Source organism: Clavelina lepadiformis, chromosome 3 (genome assembly GCF_947623445.1).
Source record: "Clavelina lepadiformis chromosome 3, kaClaLepa1.1, whole genome shotgun sequence".
In the NCBI taxonomy this organism is placed as follows: Eukaryota; Metazoa; Chordata; class Ascidiacea; order Aplousobranchia; family Clavelinidae; genus Clavelina; species Clavelina lepadiformis.
In genome coordinates, this window is record NC_135242.1 from 5,159,506 (window position 1) to 5,175,853 (window position 16,348).

Genomic DNA, 16,348 nt, shown 5'->3' on the forward strand with positions numbered 1-16,348 from the left:
ATCACACAATCCCAATTTTGCGCAAAAAATAAACAAAACATTACAAAACTGCGAGCGATATATCGTTAATACAAGCAGTCACGTAGAAAAACCAACTACCAAGTTTGCCTCAAGCTCTAGAACATTAATAAAGGAAACTTGTGCCTTTTGAGTGGTACTTGCACACACAACAGAATAGTGACAAAATTATCGCTGTTTGAAGGTTACTGCCATGTAGTATTCAATAACCGACAAAGCCGAAGTAGACGTCAGAAAGCAAATTGATCAGTTTTTGGCTTTTGGCCAAAGCTTTCTTTGCGGCACACTTAAGCGCTTACCATGTGGAGACAAGCTCTTGGTAAACAGCCTGCAGTCAAAACGACTTAAAAATAGTGAGCTTGTTGAATACTTTACAGCCTTATCTCTTTGGCCACATTACACGCATGTAAAGTTATAGAAAAACATCGTACAGACTGGTATGACGCATCACAGCCTATATCCAACTAAAAAGTTGGTGCAATTCTTGTTATTTGAGACGCGTAGTAATCGGAAAACAATCATTTCCTGTGAAGTAGAACTGCTGGCTAGGTAGAATTTGTTCATACTTAAGTACACTAAGTAGCGCAATCAAATTACACACGCACATCCAACACGTAAAGTTTTAATGCTGAACTGCACGTATTTTAACCTATACGTGTTAACATTTAATATTTTTGTATCCAAAGACAGTCTGCATTATACAAACGTGGGGTCAACACTAACCATAAGCTGACAACCAGCAATGGACGTAACTGAATTCGCTAAGCGATGTCCAACTACCGAAAACCTCTCAATGTAGAGCCAATATACAGTATTCTAAACATTTCCAAAAGCGCAAAAACTCCTAACGCGTGGAAACTCAACCACGTCTGCCGCGCGCATCGTTGCATAACCTTCTGGTTGATGCCCGTTTTGTTGAAGGAAAAAGTTAATTGCCTAAAAAAAACAACCTTTTATCGCCCCCTAACGATAATGTTTCACAAAGTACTTGGTTACGTTCACAATGCAGGGGATGTGTGAGACCAAGGAGTGAGTGAAACTGAAAATGCAACAGTTCTAAGACTACGAAAATAAATAAACTCCTTCCATCTGAAAGGTGTACAGCATAATTAAATTTTTTATGCAATTATGCAGTTGAACATTGTTTTGAAATTTTGGAAATAAAAAATGTTATGTTAGCCTTAGCCGCTTAGGCTCATTAAGAAAAAAATTGTTAGTGAATTTTAAGTAATATTTCCTAAAAACAGCAAACTTTTTGGTCCTTTGTTTTGGTTATTCATGACACAATTCATTGAAAATTAAGTCCAAATATGAATTAATTATGAAAAATATATTCCTTTTTACTGAAGTGGAAGATATCGCTTCTGTGTCAGAACAAGACATCGCACGAATATTGCTGTATATTATATAATATATAATATATGCCGTATATTGCATTAGCAGTTTTTTGTGTCTCGTAATTTATAAGTATGTTTGTCTGTAGTGTATTCAAGAGCTGTAAAGTTACTAACGTATCCGATGAGCTTTGAAACGTGTAGCGCCGCCGTTATCTTCAGTAGTTTTAGTTTATCTGATTTCTCGATGGGCGTGTCCACCCCGGCCTCAAAAGCTAAGTCGACAACCCGCGGGACTACAGTGAAGTGTTCCCGTTAGTGAATTTTGTCCCAACGTATGACATCACATTTGTACACAAGACTCTATAAAGCGTGATTCTGTTATTCTGCTGTTTTTGAGACAAGCGGTACACGCATTCAATTACCTACGTAATATTAGGCGTTATTACGCAGCATATTTAGAAAAGGCGATGCGCGATTGTTCACTTTCTACTATAAAAACTCTTTAATAGACATTAGTTTTAATGTAAATGTTGAATGTCGTACTCGGAAGCTAGAAAAATGGACAGTGTCTTTCTCTTTCAGAAACGATTTCATATCTTTTACACATATTAAATCCATTTAAAAAGTCTTGAAAAACATAGAACTGTGGCTGCAAATCCATTTGCAGTATGGCATTGCCATGTGCTACTGGTATGTTTACGCACACGCACGCACAAGCAATCGCTAAAATACAGTCCTAGGTGCTTAGGCCTATAGCATAGCTGCAAATACTTAGTTATGATTTGTAATGAAATGGTTGTATGTCGTACCTTATCCTGTAAGGGCGACCAAATCACTACAACGTTTGTCGGTTGAAATGTTATTATTCTCGATGATAAATGAGCCTCAAGGTCGTTGTTCTGCTTTTCTTAATTTTAGAATTAATTGTTCACCATGACAACTGTATATTCTGATTATATTGAAGCTTCTTTGAACGATTACATTTAAATAAAACATTGACACAGCAACAGCATAAAGACATGTTGCGGCGTTGTACGTAATAGCAAGAAGAGACTGATAAGAGTGATAAGTGATAACTGATAACTCGTACTGCACGCACAATAACCGGGAAGCAATCGATTATGTCACGCAGTGTTATGCTTCGCTGATTCGATAGATGAGAATTCTATGTCGTACACAATCTTATATTACATTAATTCATAATATTATCACAGATTTAACAATTGCAAGTTAAAAAGTTTGCAAATTTTAACATAATAATGGATTAATGGTCGTGTTAGGCTGGTTTCAATGAGTCAATTTATTGCGGTCACGGTATTGATACCGGAATGGCCGCGTTGGCGTAACAGAATGTTGTACATTGTAATAACAAGATATTCCCTGCTGTTTTGAAGTTGTTGCGTTTCAGGGTGGTCGTTAACGGGGGTTCGAGTTCCACTGCAGTTGCTCACTGCGCACACTGGTCGCAGAGCTTTGTGTAAACTGAGGGAGTCGAGAAGCGACTTTAAAATCAGACATTTCGGTGCCCAATTTGAGGGATTGAAGCCAAGTATTGACACATTCGATGAACGCCCGACGCGATCATACAATACCATAAATGGTACTGTAACGAACTAATATTATTTTATAATACATGGCACTGTAATAATATATTGTATTAGTATTACATTGTTTTGTCATTTGCCAGAGAGCAAACAAAAGTATCAAAATCGATGACAAAAGTTTCCAAATTATTAGTAAATCTTCGTGAGATTTCTATGAATTTCATCCACAATAACAGAAAACATGTGGGTTGTGGACATTGAGTCGCCGCCGAATCTGAGTTACTTTGAGCCAATATGGTACTAACGAACGAATCTAAAGCCTGTATGGAAAGAAAGCGTTGTTCACCGGACATGCCCGAACGTTGCAATCTGATGCACAAAATGGATCAAAAGAGCTACTTTCTAAGCTAACTAATTCCAAAATAGAGACATCTGGTGCACACTCGCGCATGCCGGTGCACAGTTTTTGTTGCGTAATGGTGCACACCAGTCTTTGAAAATTACGCTGTCCGATGCACAAAAAACTTACATTCCATACTGGGAATTCCGTCTAAGGAGATCGGAATTTTATTGTTTTATTTTTATTAACTTTAGACTGAGATGAGCAAGGGAACTTTGGTATGGAATGGGTGATAGGCCTAGATGGACAGGGACGTAAGATTAAGTCATGCAGACCATTGGGCTTTGACGCTTAACATCTCATATACCTAGAAGATCAGCATAGTGGAAAGTGTGGCACCCAAACGCACGCGATTTATCACTCAACGTGCATGCTGAACTCCTTTACCTTCACGCCGATTAATAATAAAAAAAAACAAAGATTTAAGGTTTCAGTGCACATTGTCACGCCAAAATTTGCGTCTTTGCACACCGTACGCATGATAAATGCGTCAATAAATCTAACACCAAAGCTTGTGCTGCACCAAAAGTTTGGTGCAGAAGCCTCCGGCATATAAACGGGGTCTTTTATACTTGTTCACTTCGACTTGACTACTTGAAGAATTGTCATGATAAAGAGTTATGAGGTAATATAAATAGGAAAAGAAATTAAAATAAATTATGACGTAATAATTCCTCAATAATTAATTAAGATATGGGAGTGCAGAAGTAAATGAGATCCGTAATATGATTGAGTGCGGACTCAATTTGTTTGTGAAAATTTGATCTCTGTCAAATTTGGCCTAACTACAATTTAATGCATTTTGCTTTGGCCACGATCATGATGACATGCATATGTTGCCAGCAGCGTCCAAAAACTAAAACAAGTTTTATTTAATTGTAAACATACAGACATAGGCCTACTGGTAATCTTGTATGGAATCTCAACAAGCTTAAAACCGATATATTGCAAAAAATGGAAGTTTATTTTGAAAACAAAAATAACTTCCAGTTTTAACCAAATTTTCTTTACAAGGTTAGAAGCCAAGTCACAGAATAAAATTTCTTAATAGTTTGCACATAAGCCCAGTACAATGATTCATAAGCCTTTTCTATATTGATATTACATGTCAAGGTATAGATATTGTCATATTAAACATAGATTTTGAATTGTTGACTTTATCCAAACATGTCTCAATGCTTATGCATGCTTATAAAGGAAGTTCAGATGGACTTTAAGAGGTATTTGCCCTTGAAGTGCTTACCATTGTAAGTTTAAAGGCAAAATGTTTCAGAATTGTTTTTTTTTGTTCTGTAAAGAAAATCATGTGGTGTTTACCTCTGTGTGCTATTTTTACAAAACATTTCAACAAAAAGATGTGTAACATGCCTATAATTACAAAAAAAATAAAACATTATTTTACTTTGAATTGTAGCTACTATATAGTGTACTGACTCTTGGCAGACAGGGCTAATTCTGAACTCTATATATCACTGAAATTAAACACATGCTAGTTTGTTGTCATTTGTGATGTCTGAAGTTACAGTTAATCGCAGACAACAATATTGCTGTACTTGGTATGCATAAATAAAAATCATGTAAATTATGCTAAATGGGAACAGCATGTCACAACTATCAGTTTGTTATTGTTCGACAGCTGCTAATTCAGAATAATGTTTTTATCTTATTCTTGCTTATATTTTTTGAACAGGTGTGTTCAACAATATGGAAGTGCTTTTTGTTACTGATGACTCGGGCAAACCTTATAATATAAATGCTGTGAATTTGAAAACCGGTGAAACTATTTCTCATTTCAAAGGGGGAGCATCCTCTTCAAAAACATTATGTCAAATAAAACAAGAAGTACTCATATCTGCTTTGCCAAAAAAGGCTGTGTTGAATGTGTTTGAGATGAATAGACGTGTCCAACAGCCACTGAAGGTTGCAGTACCCGGTGTTCCAAATTATTTAACATCGAGCCCAAGTGGAGATTACCTTGCCGCTGCTATTGGTGAAAAAGTGTTTCTTTGGGACGTCACAGATGGGGATTTATTGGCTATTTTGTTCCGGCATTACCTAGATGTTACTTCCTTGTCGTTCACCAGTGATTCAGGATTTTTGATATCTTCTGGTAAGGATGGGATGGTAGCTGTTTGGGATGTGGCAGATATGATAAATACAGACCATGTTCAGCAAAAACAACCTTTTCTTTGTTGGACTGGTCACAGTCTGGCTGTTAATTGCATCACGTGCAGCACGGCTGGATTTGGAAATTCTCGAATTTACACCGGATCGTCTGATAAAACGGTTAAAATTTATGACATTTTTTTAGGCAGTATGTTGCGGTCACTGGTATTTGATTTTGAAGCTACAGCAATGTGTGTGGACCATGCAGAATCCATGCTATTTGTTGGAGGTGCAAACGGGTGTATAGGCTTGTTTAATTTAGCTACTTCTCCAGAAAAACACCATGACATCATGGCGACTTCTGTAAACGAAAGTTATCAGGAAAGTAAAGGCATTGATTATTTTAATGCACACAGCGGGAGTGTTTCCTCCTTAGTGTGTAATTGTGATGCTTCCGTCATTGTGTCAGGATCAGCAGACTGCACGGTTAAAATATGGAATGCCAATATGCAATATACTAAAGTTCTTCATTTCGAAGGACCGGTAAGTAATTTACTGCTGACCATTCCATCTTCAACTCTATCGTCAGCAACTTCGAAATCTTGGTTTGCCTTTCCCAAACTCTCTCATGCGATGTCTGTGAATAAATCTGATGAGAAATCTGTGCAGAGATGCAGATTGAATGCCAAGTTTGTGGCATCAAAACAATCAACTGTCTGTACAAAACCTTTCAGCCCAGTGATTTTAAAAAATATTTCTAGGAAACAATTTTCAGCAGTTGACGATTCCAGAAATAAACTGCAGCAACTTTCTAATCAAGTGCATGTATTACAAAAAGAAAATGAAAACTTGTACAATTTTGTGATGGAAAAAGTCTTACCGAAGTGATTTTGTGGAAATAACATATTAACAACTCTTTTGCTGAATGTTGTTTGAAATCATTTTCTTGAAAGTGTTGCTTATCTTGTATCACTTTTTCTGTTTTAGTTTCAGACAGTATGGCTGAACAACTTGTACATAATTAATTGGTGGTTTAATTTTATTTTAACAGTAAAGAGCACAGCAGTATTGAAAATACAGAACACTTTTGCCATGAACCGCTCAGTAACTAAATCTAACAGAGGTTGCCAAACCGTACAAGGCGTTACTCATAACCAATCAACTTGCTATTGTCCATGTCATGAATGGGTAATTTGAGTAAGAGGATTTTCGAGCCGATGCTAAACCTAGTAGGAGAAACTTTGTAGGCTTAGCTCCAGTTGAAACGAATGCGTACTCTAAAGTGCCTACAGAGAGCATTTATACTCTTATGCAAACTTTTCACGCATTTTGAACCTGGACATACAAGAATAGTCAAGCCCGTTTATTCAAACCACGATGAAAAAGGTACCAGACGCGATTCTTGCTAGACAACAGATCGACGATTCAGCTCATAATCATTACAAGCCGAAAGTTTATGATGCAAGTTAGGGTTACGAAGAGAATCCTGCTTAATAACTTGATATGAAATCAGTCATGGGTCTACGTTTCTTGGTCATAGCAACATTTTCCCCTGTAATTGCAAGTATTTGGGGTAGGTTTTGGTGTTAAATGGCGAAGCCTAATAAGATAAATGTATCTAATTTAAATACCATGCCGAGGCATTAGTTTAGCTATTACAAAGAATAACTTGTTTCTGCACTGTAGTAAAAATTCTAGGCAAGCCTAAAATTAACCTGAAACAATCGAAGTTGATATTTTGCAGTCACTTGGAATCGACAGGGTACTGTGCAATACGGCTTTATCAATTTTACCGGGTCCCATTCGGCTGCCGTTAATGTCTGTGAAGAAACAAACTTTACCAATCTCATAACATTGCGTAGTCGTGGGAAAGATACGTCCGATTTGACTGAAGCTTTTCGAGCATATCAATATGCTGGAAACAAGTTATCAAACGTAAGTGTGATGATTGTAAAATTAGATTCTGTATTCCAAAAGTTTTATCTTTATATCTTAGTTTATATTAATAGCCAATGGATTTTTGGAGGTTTGGCAGTATAACCTACTGTTTGTAGGTGACGTTATTGTGTTCGGCTTAGTGAGGGACAAATGTTACAGCAAGTTGACCTTAAATCAAAAAAGTTAAACTTACCAGAGTAAGAGTGTTTTAACAATATTTAGTGATTAGGTAGTTAATGCCGAAAATGTATCGCAAATTAGCACACTGTAAAACTGCAATCAAATTAGAATTTTCCTAACATAAACAGTCACAGAAAAATTAGCAACGTAAACTGTAAGTGTCCAAACAGGAAATAAATAGAATGTAGCTTAATTCATACAGGAATTTTTTAAAAAACGGATAATTTCAGCAAAGAAAATAAAGAAGGCATTTTATGCCAGAACAGAAAATAGTTCATATGAATGTTTAGCAGTAGGCGTCATTGCTTAATAACTAAATAGGCCTATTGTTGAAAAATTATATTTCATCCAATATAGGCCTACTTGCCAATGTTTACTTTAACAAAACACTTTTTGGGTTGAGGTTAACTTATTTTAGCAGTTGCAACTCGCTTTGAATTTGTTCATAATTTTTCGATGTCGCCGAGATTGTGTGGTAATAATTTGAAACCACCTTGGCCACGTTTGTAATAGAATATCGTCTTTTAGGAAAACACTTCAAGCTTTTGGCTTGGCACAACGCGAGAATATAAGGATGTGATTAATTCAACTCCAGGACCCAGAGAAACCCACTGCTCACCGCAATGGCGCCATTACGACAATGCTGTGGCAAATTATACAAACTGGGCGCATCATTTTCCGAATAACAGGCCGGATTTTAACTGCGCTGTCGTTACTCGAGTTTGTTCACAATCTTGTGTTTGGTCATGGCAAAACCGAGCCTGTGAAAACAGCGCCTACATAGAAATCACTGTCTGTGAACACAGAGGTAATTACGGCAATTAAAGTATATTGTTATTTATTCGATTTGAAGCAAACATCCAGCGCCAGCTCGTTTTTTATATAAGTTGTGTGTCATTATTTTTGTAGGAAACCAGAATACTTTTGAGCATATTGAAGATTTGGTAGGTTTCCATATTTTGCCCTAACTTAATGTGCTGTGTATTTTGTTTTCTAATGTCAGTGGGCGGTAAATTCCACCTATAGATTGGTTTTTTAATTCTTTGTTATGCAAAACTTAACGTACAAAAAATGTTCGATTTACAGATAAATTCAAATCATTCCTTAACTACACATACCCTAGAAAAATTCTCAGCCTCTGTTCTCGACGTGTTTTATGAGAAACCTCTCAACTACTCACAACTGTTTCAAGGAACTCATATTCTGATGAAATTGTCTGAGAGAGACACAGATGTCGAAGTAGTGTTTCCTCTTGTAGTTCATAAACTTTTCATTACAGTATTTGTATGTCATACGACCTTGTTTTTATGACATGCTTTATGGCAAATAACCTATTTCATAGTTAATTATACTTTTTCAGGTTTCGCACGATACAGTAAAAAACGTTCTGCAGGCGTCACAAATCCAACACGATTTCATAGAAGACCACTTACAAACTGTTTCCGTGCATAATCGGGAAAATATTGCAAAAGTCCTGGAAAGATTTCTCTACCGCGTTGTTTTCAATGAAACCGAAAGAATTGCACGTTTTTCAACTCGATCTTTTCTCGCCGAGGTAACTGCTGTAAAGCTTACTTTACACTTAACGTTTCAAAGTAATGCGTATTGGGATTATATAGCAATTAGATTGCATATACAGCATGCATGACGTTTTGGTCTGCGGAATATAATTTTCTGGCAATTTTCATTTGGTCAGTATTGCGATACAAGCTTGAAAGATTTTGCTTTCTGATTCCTTCGGCATAAGCTCATTTCTTTGTTAAACAGACTTTATAGGAGGTACTTTTCCAGGTGCAACTTATAGAAGAGGGAAGAACAACAAATTTCATCACCTTTCGTACTACTGATGACGCTGCTGTATATATAACGATACCGCAATCCGCCATTAACCGTTTGGACAGCACAAGCAGAAAAAACAAAACACGTCTATCCTTCTTGAGATACAAAGACAGTCTGCTCTTTCCTTCGGAATTTAATGTATCGCAAGTAAGTGCTGTATAAGTAGGCTATGACTTTATTATCAGCATATTTGTGTTGGTTGATTTGTTCGTGTGAGGAGAAACATTTTCTTCTCCGTTCAAAGTTTTTACAAATATAGGTAAGTAGCACTTTGCCTTGTCACTCACAGATAATCTTAGCACAAATTAATGGACAGGAACACACAAGTTTAAGAAACCCTGTGACATATTCCATTGCTCTACCGGAGCGACATTCAAAAGAGGTGACGCCGATTATATTACTGCATGAGAAGAATAAGTTTAAATATGTTATAATCACCGATATATAAAGTGGTGTGTTTTGTTTGCTGTGTTTCTCTGTAAACATTCTTTTGTTGCTTATAGAAAATTCGATACATTCAGTGCGTTGCTTGGAACTTCTCCATATCTGCTTGGTCAGGTCAAGGTTGCTACTTGTCCGCTAATACAAACCCACCGATATGTTCATGCAACCATTTAACTAATTTTGCCATTCTAGTAGTAAGTTGGCATTGATTTGAAGTGATATGAAATCTGTTTCTGGCATAATGTTTACAATGTAGGCATAATGATGTAAAAAACTCTAATGAACTGTTGCTTTCATTTTGCCAATATTTTAGCAAATTGTTCGGAGACCGGTTTATACACTTTTCAACGCCTTCAATAAGATCATCGGATCAATTTCATGCATCGGATTTTTTCTTACAGTTCTAATTTACAGTGCATTTAGGTACGTGCTCTCAAATATTTGCAGTTTTTTTAGATTAGATTTTCTGGGTACACGCACAAAATTTTATAATTTATTTCTGGAATACAGTACTAAGGAAATATAGCATCGATTGAGTTAAAATTTCAGAAACGTGTTTCATTTGTAAGGTAAACATTCTGTCTTCTCATATAGTCTGATACGGCATACATCCATAAAATAGTTTGATTTTGTTCAAAACTGCGCAGTTTCAGATTGTTGTTACTTCTCTGTTTTGCTGAAAATAATGCAGTTCGGCCGATTTTTCCAGATCTGATGGTTTAAAACAACTTAAACTAGTTCATGTTTTAATAAATTTAGAAACTCAGTATCAAACTTGTTTCAAGTATCAAACTGAATTACAGGCAATGTTGTTGTCCATCACAGTTTTATAGACCGTGATGAGTGATGCAAGTTAACGGCAAGCTTAGGGACAAAGATATGACTGGCTGGATGCAATCTGCATTTGTATTTCAGTGAGTTGAGAAGATCGAAACCCGGTCCTATTCACATCAATCTATGCTTCTGTTACGGAATTGCTTATTTTATTTTCATCATTGGCTCTGATCAGACTGACGCTGAAATACCTTGTTTGGTGGCTACTATTCTGAGTCACTACTTTTTCCTTGCTGGTTGGTTTTGGACATCAATGGAAGCGTACACAATGTATTTGTAAGTTAATTTGCTGCTTGTGGCGAAATTGTGTAGACTGTAGAGAGACGTGAACCCGGGCAGTTTCATTTCGGTCATGCAATTGCTTTGACGTGATATTATGATACAGGTTATTTGTGTGTAAAATGAAAACTCTGGGAAAGAATTTCTTTTTACATTTGTGGATTGTCTCCTATCTCATTCCGTTTGTCATTGTGGCAATGAATGTTGGCTTAACAGTAGGATATTATGATCGTCTTCCCGTGGATACCTTTGTGAGATCGTCAGGTAAGGTGCTAATGGTAGCCTATGGACATAACCCTATGTTTGTGATGAAATGTCCTGGCTGTAATCACTAGTAGCTTACGTGTTTTTTTTTTGTCTCGAAATAGGGTCTTTTACATGACGGATTTCTCCGACCATTCAAGTATAATAGAGTTAAACAAGCAAGCGCTAAAATTTTCTTTTTCTTTTTCCCAGATAGCATGCTGTTCAATTCAAGTTACGTCAGCAACTACTACTGCTGGTTAACAAAGTATTCTCTTTACTTTGGATTTTTGGCCGAGGGAGGAATATTACTCGGAATAAATATTTTCGTATACATTTATGTTTTACGGGCTATCACTTGTGGCCGTCAAAAGGTCAGTAGCGTTTAGTTTCGTTAAGGTTACGTGCAATGCGTTCTTCATTTGTATACATTCAAACTGTTTTTGTACAATTGATAGCTTAAGCATATTAGTACATGCATTCGGCATAACTTGAGCATTAAAATCTCAGACCGTTCAGTGTAACCAAGCCTTTAACTCTAAACTCCATAAACTTATGTAAAAAAATCTTGTAACACTCTACACTCTACAGCAGTGGTTCTCAAACTGTGGTACGCGAGAGCTTTTTAAGTGGTACCGCGTACCGCTGAACATGATTTTCGATGTGCTGTGAGTAATGTGTTGCCCCGGATAGACAAGCTTGTGCAGAAGAAACAGTTGCTTCTATCAAATTAAATTGTGTTTTCTTGCTATTCATTGGTGTTATGGTATAGTAATAACGGTAATAACTAATAAATACCGGTACATTTGAGTAAAATAAGTCATTCAGGAGCCAGGTGGTACGCAGTGTAGCAAAAAAACGAATGAGTGGTACGCGATCGCAAAAAGTTTGAGAAACACTGCTCTACAGCATCACCTATTAAAAAGGACTTAAAGTTTTATTTATTGTTTTTTTCTTAGATAATTATCACTGCATAGACAGGATATTGTGTAGTGCATTACTTACTTCTGTAGGTGCAGTCCACCAGAATGGATCAAACTACCGCTGAAAACGTGTCCAGGGCAATTGCGATTGGTTTCATGCTCGGTCTGGTCTGGATACTGGCAATACCTATGGAGTTACTTGCTTATAGTTCCGTATTAGTTGAACCTGTGACGTACTTGTTTTCAGTTTTGATCGCCACACAGGTATAACAAAATCGCGATCTTTTCCCTGAAGTTCGTGTTTTTCATTTGATTTGATTAATATTTCAAATTGAAAAAGATTAGTTTCCTTTCATGTTTTTAGGGAATCATCACATTCTACTTGTTCTGCGTGCGGCCTGTAAGAACAAGACGTATGTGGGTAAACGCTGTCTCCGATTTCTTTCGGAGTTGCTGCTTTCGCAAAAATAACGTCGAAGGAATACAAAGTTTTTTTCAGACCAACGACAGTCTCATGTTGCGCGCTCGATCGCGGAGGTTGTCGAACGGTCGTTCATCATCGAACGTCAGTGTCAGGGAAAGCAAGCATTAAGTGGAAACTGGAATGGAGTAAAAGCTTGCTTTAGCTTTACGCAAATACAACGTATAGAGGAGATAAGAGGATACGGAAAGCGATTTGGAGATTTTATATTTTTAGATGTATTTTGCATTTGTTACGACAGTTTGCTTTATAGCTTACTTTATTCCATAACGTTTTGCACTATTTGCTTGCAAACCTTTTTATCAGCTTCTACACATCATGCTCTTAAAATATAAAAATTAGTGGGTGATCAACGTATGGTGTCAAGGTCAGCGGTGTAGGCCGATATTTTAAAGAAAGTTCACAGTTCTATGGAATTTAGTTCATTTTACCTTAATGATCACTTGTTTGTGATGACAAGTTTACTTTTTGTGCCATTAACCCACATCAAAAGCTCACAGAACGTTCATAAACAACAAGGAAAAAACACAAGCAATGCATTAAGTCAGGGGACCAGCAAATGCTCGAGGTGGAACTGTTGTACAGTATTGTGTTACGATGTTGAAAAAGACCCTCCTTACAAACATGGCTGTAAAATGGCGATGTAAGCCCAAAACTTCTTTTCTTGCGGTAGCCTACAACTTGATCGGGATCACCTCAATTGACCGTGAACAAATTCACCGGCGACAACTGGTAGTGGTCAACTGACCGGCAACAAATTGGCCGGCGATCAAATTAACCGTGACGTAAATTGGCCGGCGATGAAATTAACCGTCGATAAATTGGCCGGCGATCAAATTAACCGGCGACAAATTGGCCGTCAAAAGGTCAAAATTCTAATTCACTATCTAGTCGCGCATCAGCTTTAATCCCAGCCAATTTAGTATGTGTATTGCAGTCAAGGTTGCCACTCGTAGGGTTTTTTGGCCCCTTGTAGGGTGTAGGGTGACCTTACGGGTTTTTCACCTTTATTCATAGATTTCCTATTGTTACATGCATTTTCCCGGTCTAGACGAGTTGTTTGATGAGATTATGAAACAATGCGTTGTAGCCTATCTCATGTAGTAACAATGGACTCATTGTAATAACAATGGACACTTTAGTTAAGTAAATTGTCAGATTGAAGCTGTACGTCAGGACTCCCCTCGCTTTCGGACTCAGCTCCGACGAGACCCGCCATATTCACATGACTTCTGGAACGTCCATGTTCGGGTGTTAAATGGCGACGCCAGAACCAACAACAAAGTTGAAGGTCACCACAATCTAATAAACAAGATGTTATCAATGCAACACCCAACCATTTGGAAATTTATAGAAGCTTTGAGGAAATTGCAGAACATAAACAAAAACAAGATTGAGGCGCTCTGTGCCCAAGGGCCTCCTGCCAAAAGGATAAAATACAAGGATCTGGATGCGCGACTTCAAACCATCGTTGAAGATTTTGCAAACCGTGACATATTAGATTTTCTCAGAGGCATCGCCCACAACCTACAATTTGCGCAATAAACTTCCTTATTTGTCAAATAACAGTTTGTGTAAATTTTAGTGCCCTTATTATGTAGTGTCATATGTGTTTTGCAGTGAACTTCTTTTAATGTTGTTACTCGTATTTCTCGTATTTCCGGAAATATTTCTGTTTATTTCAATAAATGTTTCAATGTGTATTGAAATAAAAAAAAAATTTTGTTAAAAACAAAGGAAATAGTTACAAACAAATATTTACTTTACATATCATATACTACCATCAACTTAAACACAATAATTCAGCACTTGCACGGTCAATTTACCTCCCGGTCAATTTTCATTCCGGTAAGTCTGTTCCCGGTTAGTTTGTTCGCGGTCAATTTACATCACGGTCAGTTTGTTCGCGGTCAATTTACGTCACGTTCAGTTGTCCCCGGTGAGTTTGTTCGCGGTCAATTTCCCGCGGTCAATTGTCATGGAACCAACTTGATCAGACATGGTTAATGCTCGTTCATTGTTCAACCACCTCACTACCTTGCAAAGAAAGTATGCACAACGACAATAGAAATACGCTACTGTAGGTCTATTATTATAGCTATGTTTTATTTAGCAATTGAGCGTGCATGCAATTTGTGAACGAGTATGTATTATAATTTACTAACGCGTTATTATGAACCTTTTGGCAAGGCAAAACATCTTACTTACTATTTCCAAAATTCTGAACGCGTATGCGATTTGTGAACGTGTTTGCAATTTACAAACGCGTTGAAAGAAGCGAATTCTGACACACATGGTTAACTTTATTTCCAGTTCATTGATTGTTTGTGAGCATATGGTTTCCTCGACCGGTCTACAACAAGCACCATTCCTTTTCGCTCCCCACAGGCAATGGCGAAAAATAAATAATACAATACAAATTGGAAAACTGGCCAACTTCATTCTACTTATCCAAATTGTTTGTTTTGAACCTTTGCACTAAGCATTGTTTATAACAGGGACGGGCAACTTCTTCGGTCGGCGGGCCTGATATGAGAAAATGAAGTACTTGGCGGGCCGGATTCCTGAATAGATTGGAACGCAGCTTTGTCTTATTAATGTTCATGGTCGAAAATGTTTGCTCATAAATGTATGTAGACCCGAACAAAACAAGTAGATTTATGGCCATCTTTCTCAGGTTGGCAAACTTGGACTTATTGAGTGACGCAATGCAGGGATTGCGGCAAAATGTGGCCTCAGGCCACATTATCATGTAAGACCGGAAACTGTCTGCGGGCCGCTCAAAATCCCGTCGCGGGCCGGATCCGGCCCGCGGGCCGTATGTTGCCCACCCCTGGTTTATAACCTAATTACTAATTAGGCCACACAATTATAGGCTTATCGCTTTTTCAGCCATTAATTAATAGTTATTAATATAATACAATTAACAATTACAATACATTATCATTGTCTTTATTTTACGTCGAACATTGTTTGGACCGCCGCTAAGATCGGTATTCGTTAATAAGTTTGCTTGGACCGCTTGGAGTTTTTTGGATCACTTGGATCGTTCATGGATATTGGGCAACTTGAAAGCGCCATTGTGATCAAGGCTGCCACTCGTAGGGATTTTACCCTACGGTAGGGTTTTTTGGCCCCTTGTAGGGTGTAGGGTGACCCTACGGGTTTTTCACCTTTATTCATAGATTTCCTTTTGTTTAAAGTAAAATAAAAATAAATTCAAATAATAAATTTACTGAATAATGACAAAAACATAGTCTAAGCCAGGGGTGGCCAAACTGCGGCTCTTTAATGAATTAGCATTGTTAAATTAGACATGCATTTTCCCGGTCTAGACGAGTTGTTTGATCAGATTATGAAACAATGCGTTCTATCTCATGTAGTAACAATGGATTCATTGTTGTAACAATGGACAGTTTAGTTAAGTAAATTGTCAGATTGAAGCTGTACGTCAGCCCTGACCTAGTTTTAAGTCTTGGTTATGGTTATACTAATAATTGTAAATTGCAAAAAGAGTTGGAGAAGCCCAGCAGGTGGAGACTGGAGAGTGAGACAGCAGATGAGCAGAATCAGCGGATTGAAGTTATTGAACAGACAGGATTACAGGAATCAAGTGATCTTGTTTTGATCAAGTCAAGTGATCTTGAATACGATACTTTTATCATTAAATTACAATAATTCTGGTTGTTGACAAGTTGACAACGGTAATGCCCAAAGAGGTGAGATCCAAAAATTCTAGGTTTCGATCGCAAAGCTACAGAAAAGAATGGGAAAAGGAAAAC

At 37.3% G+C, this 16,348-nt stretch overlaps 2 protein-coding genes across 4 annotated transcripts; both read left to right on the forward strand.

Moving 5' to 3' along the window:
• The first annotated feature begins 4,278 nt into the window (after window positions 1-4,278).
• LOC143450295 (WD repeat-containing protein 18-like) lies at window positions 4,279-6,430 on the forward strand. Of its 2 annotated transcripts, none has more exons than XM_076950774.1 (2): window positions 4,279-4,546; window positions 4,990-6,430. In XM_076950774.1, the coding sequence occupies exon 2, from the start codon at window positions 5,004-5,006 to the stop codon at window positions 6,291-6,293; it is 1,290 nt and encodes a 429-aa protein (XP_076806889.1). In that variant the 5' UTR covers window positions 4,279-4,546; window positions 4,990-5,003; the 3' UTR covers window positions 6,294-6,430. The 2 variants fall into 2 exon arrangements, with proteins under 2 accessions (XP_076806889.1, XP_076806890.1); XM_076950775.1 differs by having other exon boundaries at window positions 4,279-4,519.
• Window positions 6,431-6,594: 164 nt separating this feature from the next.
• On the forward strand, window positions 6,595-13,042 carry LOC143450294 (adhesion G protein-coupled receptor L2-like). Of its 2 annotated transcripts, none has more exons than XM_076950772.1 (15): window positions 6,595-6,978; window positions 7,150-7,340; window positions 8,052-8,331; window positions 8,433-8,467; window positions 8,610-8,765; window positions 8,884-9,078; window positions 9,315-9,509; window positions 9,652-9,744; window positions 9,866-10,000; window positions 10,120-10,229; window positions 10,722-10,916; window positions 11,026-11,183; window positions 11,376-11,536; window positions 12,176-12,349; window positions 12,450-13,042. In XM_076950772.1, exons 1-15 carry the CDS (start codon window positions 6,909-6,911, stop codon window positions 12,675-12,677), a joined length of 2,376 nt encoding a protein of 791 aa, XP_076806887.1. In that variant the 5' UTR covers window positions 6,595-6,908; the 3' UTR covers window positions 12,678-13,042. The 2 variants fall into 2 exon arrangements, with proteins under 2 accessions (XP_076806887.1, XP_076806888.1); XM_076950773.1 differs by having other exon boundaries at window positions 6,601-6,978; window positions 8,610-8,762.
• Window positions 13,043-16,348: the final 3,306 nt, after the last annotated feature.